Genomic DNA, 4,631 nt, shown 5'->3' with positions numbered 1-4,631 from the left:
TGCTCCTACAGCCTGGTCTGCAGCCCTGTGCAATGCTGGAGATGAGCTCCTTAGCCGTTTCCCCATCTTCTTCAGGCGATGGCCTCACATCTTTCAGGATGTAACAGAGGAAACAGCCTGCCCCAAGCTTATGAGCATCCTAGATGAGCACTTCCCCTTTTCCTGGGGGGCAGCACAGGGAGCTGGCCTGGAGCGCTGTGTTGTCAGTGTATGTGCTGGCCAGCCAGATGGCTCTGCATTGCAATGAGAGGGGCACGGTGATGGTCCTGCCCCAGCTGAAGGAGTGTGTGGGGACCTATGTAGAGAGGGTCATCTGCCCTGAGATCCAAAACAAGGGACGATGGGTAAGTGTTCACAAGTTAATATGAGCAAAAAAACCAAAAAAGAAGCAGGTTGTGCTTAACGCAATTAACACCGTATTTAAAGTCTCTGTTGTCAGACAGATATTTGTGAAATGCGACAGTACTTTTTGAGCTCACCCTAAAACTTGATGATCTGTATTAATTAACATCATTTCTAAACATAATCCTAGCAAGTTAACAAAGTGCAATATCGAGCACACATGTATTTGTCAGTTTGACCAGTTTATCTTAACCCTGGTTTGTTGTGTACATGGTAATTTATTGTAATTCACTGTAATTCTTAACATTGTAGCTTAAACATTTAAATAGTGATAGGAGTTAGAAAATTACATTTGAACAGTTTTATATCCAAATACTGCATTAAGACTAGTATTATTCCTGTGTATAATTTCAATTATTTAATTACTTACCCCCATCCACTGCAATTAAAATTTTGGTTAGTTCACTTATCCATCTTTGGAACATATCAATTCCATTGACAAATTCATAAAGTATCTGAATTAGTCACTTTTTAAACAAGATGCAATTAAAACACTGGTTGTGCTTTTTAAAATGCATCTCGTTTCTACACCGGACAAATATGGACGAAATTGTAAAACAATATATACATACCTACGGCTGAATTAGATACTGACACAACTGCGGTTTTTGGACATCTCCTCTTAGAGGGCTCTTGCTGCAGTAAAGTGACCTGTAGCCTTTGATTTCCTAGTTTCTGGCAGTTTGTTACACACTTTGGAAAGAAGCAGGACTTCAAGCCAGGTGAATGTGCTGTGCTGCTGGACACTGCTCGCAAGCATTCTCACCTACTACTAATGAAAACTAATGGCTTAGCCAACAATGCCACCTAGTGACCACAACCCAAAACTTCACTTGAGTATGCAAAGCACTGAGCATATCTGTAGAACTGTGTATCCCCCCTTCTGAACCCCAGGTTTAAATGCATGTGATCCTCCAGCTGTTTACCCTAACATTGGACTATGTAGTTAAATAAGGTTTATAAATCAAGGGCTTAAAGATCATCCATCCAAGTTAATATTGGTGCATAAGTGAAATTACATTGAGTGTTGCCTTTGTTAAAACAAAAATGTAACTTCAGGTTAGTGTTGTGCAATTATGATTGCTCACATACAAATTATATAAGGATACCAAGACATTAAGACAGGTAGTCAAACTTGGAATATGCATTAGAATTTATTACATGAACAGCAGACAGAACACTGAAAGTGGAAAAGACTTGGAACGTTACACTCTTCTGCAAATGATAGCAGAGCTTTGTAAATTCTCTTTAACATTAGGCCAGCTCCTCCTCACCCTCCTCCTCAAACTCTCCCTCCTCCTCAGCAGTGGCATCCTGGTACTGCTGGTACTCAGAAACCAGGTCATTCATGTTGCTCTCTGCCTCTGTGAACTCCATCTCATCCATACCCTCACCAGTGTACCAGTGCAGGAAAGCTTTGCGCCTGAACATAGCTGTAAACTGCTCTGAGATGCGCTTGAACAGCTCCTGAATGGCCGTGCTGTTGCCGATGAAGGTGGCAGCCATCTTGAGGCCACGGGGAGGAATGTCACAGACAGCAGTCTTGACATTGTTGGGGATCCATTCAACGAAGTAGCTGCTGTTCTTATTTTGCACATTGAGCATCTGCTCATCCACCTCCTTCATGGACATGCGACCACGGAAAATGGCAGCCACTGTCAGGTAGCGGCCATGTCGTGGATCACAGGCAGCCATCATGTTCTTGGCATCGAACATCTGCTGTGTGAGCTCTGGCACTGTGAGGGACCTGTACTGCTGGCTTCCTCTGCTTGTGAGGGGAGCAAAGCCTGGCATAAAGAAATGCAGACGAGGGAATGGCACCATGTTTACAGCCAACTTGCGCAGGTCAGCGTTTAGCTGTCCTGGGAACCTGAGGCATGTTGTGACACCACTCATGGTAGCAGAAACCAAATGGTTGAGGTCACCATATGAGGGAGTTGTGAGTTTGAGAGTGCGGAAACAGATGTCATACAGGGCTTCATTATCAATGCAGTAGGTCTCATCTGTGTTTTCTACAAGCTGATGGACTGACAGTGTAGCATTATAGGGCTCAACAACTGTGTCTGATACTTTAGGGGAGGGCACGACACTGAAGGTGTTCATGATTCGGTCAGGGTACTCTTCGCGGATCTTGCTAATGAGCAGGGTGCCCATTCCAGAGCCAGTACCGCCACCGAGAGAGTGAGTGAGCTGGAAGCCTTGCAGGCAATCACAGCTCTCTGCCTCCTTCCTCACCACATCCAGGACAGAGTCCACCAGCTCTGCACCCTCTGTGTAGTGACCCTTAGCCCAATTGTTACCAGCACCACTCTGGCCTGTAGATAAAACAGATTCAAGATTTAGCCTCACGGAAATCTGTGCATATAACTGTAGAGGATTAGTTCTGTATAATTCACACAAAGCAAGCTTACCAAAAACAAAATTGTCTGGTCTGAAGACCTGGCCAAAAGGTCCAGACCTCACAGAATCCATAGTGCCTGGCTCCAAGTCAACCAGAACAGCACGGGGCACGTATTTTCCACCTAAAAACCAGAAGTAGTATAAAAATTTTGTACGTTTGACCATTTTTGGCTATTCAAATTAATTAAAGTTAGGGGTGCTTGCAACTTACCTGAAGCTTCATTGTAGTAGACATTGATCCTGTCCAGCTGCAGGTCACTGTCACCATGATATGTGCCAGTTGGATCAATACCATGTTCGTCACTGATCACCTCCCAGAACTGTAAAAAAACAAAAAACCCAAAACAAAAAGCATGTAAATCCTTCTTGATGTAAAGAAAACAAGACCATCGTGGCCCCAATCATCCAAGTCTGCTCCATTTTACGTTGATTTATTTTATTCAATACAAAAGAGGAAATTACTGCATTTTCAAATTTAATTTTCCCGCCATGCTGCCATCAGCGCGCGCGCGGTCGGACCCCCTATTGGCTGCAACCCCGGGTTATGAATTTGAAAATTCATTACTACGTCACCAACCGAAAAGACCGCCTACTGCACACAGAATACCGGCGCAGCGCAAAGCGCTCTGCCAAGTAGGCCTCGATAAGCCGGGAACTATGTTCTGCTTTGTCAAAGTCTACATTCTTTTGTTTTGTTTTTTTTTTTACTGCAAGAAAAACGGAAGACCGTTTAATCTCCGTATATAACATTGCATTTTTCAAGTAAGCTGAAAGGACTAACATAGCGTTAACACCCATCGAATTTTTTCTCTTCCCTTTTCCCACTGCAATAAGGCAGCGTTAACGCCAGCATTTCGACGGATTTATTGAAAGAGCTTAACATATTTCGTCGGTCTAACGTTGAGTTACATCACATTAAGCTCTGAATTATTCGATTATAATATTGTTATAGAAAACTGAGTTTGGCGGGTAAATCTTACAATATGACAAATTTGTTTTAATGTTTTTGTAGTATATACTTGTAATAAACGTCCCTAAAAGGACATCGAGAAATTAATCAGAATCAGGTTGTGACTAATTTTAATTAAGTAGAACACATCAATATTCCAAAGGGTGTGGTTTCAGCGCCGCAGAACGTTAGCTGTGAGGACAAAGCACCGGCTCCAACAGCACAACACACGGTTTTTCTGAATAAAATAACTGAATTCAATACTTAAACGACAGACATAGCTTTACAAACCTTGGCTCCAATCTGGTTTCCGCACTGACCGGCTTGAAGATGCACGATTTCCCTCATTTTTGTACTTTCCGGAGGTGGCCGAGACCTTTCAGGGAATGACTGAGCTTTCCGTATGTGCGTGTACAGCGAACCAACTTTCTATTTTATACCATAGTCGGACCCGCCCTTTCCTACTCAAATCGAATCGTCATTGGCTGATATACGTAAGGGTCGCTTAAAGACACACATTTAAACCAATCAAATGTCTACACGCCTAATTACTATTGGTCTAATCTTATGTCAATCAAGTTAATCTGAAATGAATAAATAAGTATACTGCGTAGACGCTGGCCTACTTCCCTTCTTCATGGCGGAAAAGAAAGGCGATGGCTGATTTTATTTTGCATGTCACTGCCGCATTTTGGTTTTCGTTAAAGACAGTTTTTCGTTTCATTTCGACGACCCAAATCAATATATTGATATGACACGTTATATGGTTGCAATCCTAGTTGACTGCTAGTTAGCAAGAGCCCACGTGGCTGAGTAACAATACAAGGTCCAGTTTTCGCTAACGGAAACTGTCGCAACATGACTGGCCATGACTCAGTAA

The 4,631-nt window shown here is 42.9% G+C and overlaps 1 protein-coding gene across 1 annotated transcript; it reads right to left on the bottom strand.

Annotated features, from left to right (window-relative positions):
* Positions 1–1,537: 1,537 nt before the first annotated feature.
* LOC137136381 (tubulin beta-1 chain) lies at positions 1,538–4,201 on the bottom strand. Its single transcript, XM_067521684.1, has 4 exons — positions 4,043–4,201; positions 3,014–3,122; positions 2,814–2,924; positions 1,538–2,717 (listed from the first exon to the last, which is right to left on the bottom strand). The coding sequence occupies exons 1-4, from the start codon at positions 4,097–4,099 to the stop codon at positions 1,657–1,659; spliced, it is 1,338 nt and encodes a 445-aa protein (XP_067377785.1). The 5' UTR covers positions 4,100–4,201; the 3' UTR covers positions 1,538–1,656.
* Positions 4,202–4,631: the final 430 nt, after the last annotated feature.

Source organism: Channa argus, chromosome 11 (assembly GCF_033026475.1).
Source record: "Channa argus isolate prfri chromosome 11, Channa argus male v1.0, whole genome shotgun sequence".
Taxonomy (NCBI): Eukaryota; Metazoa; Chordata; class Actinopteri; order Anabantiformes; family Channidae; genus Channa; species Channa argus.
This window is presented reverse-complemented; position numbering and strand designations above follow the sequence as displayed.

What these genes read in the sequence shown, in the direction of transcription:
- LOC137136381 (XM_067521684.1), bottom strand. Translation starts at nt 4,099, where the DNA reads ATGAGGGAAATCGTGCATCTTCAAGCCGGTCAGTGCGGAAACCAGATT. An exon ending in GAAACCAGATTGGAGCCAAG is followed by an intron (nt 3,123 to 4,042) that starts GTTTGTAAAGCT and finishes GTTTTTTTACAG; the next exon opens with TTCTGGGAGGTGATCAGTGA. An exon ending in CTACTACAATGAAGCTTCAG is followed by an intron (nt 2,925 to 3,013) that starts GTAAGTTGCAAG and finishes TCTGGTTTTTAG; the next exon opens with GTGGAAAATACGTGCCCCGT.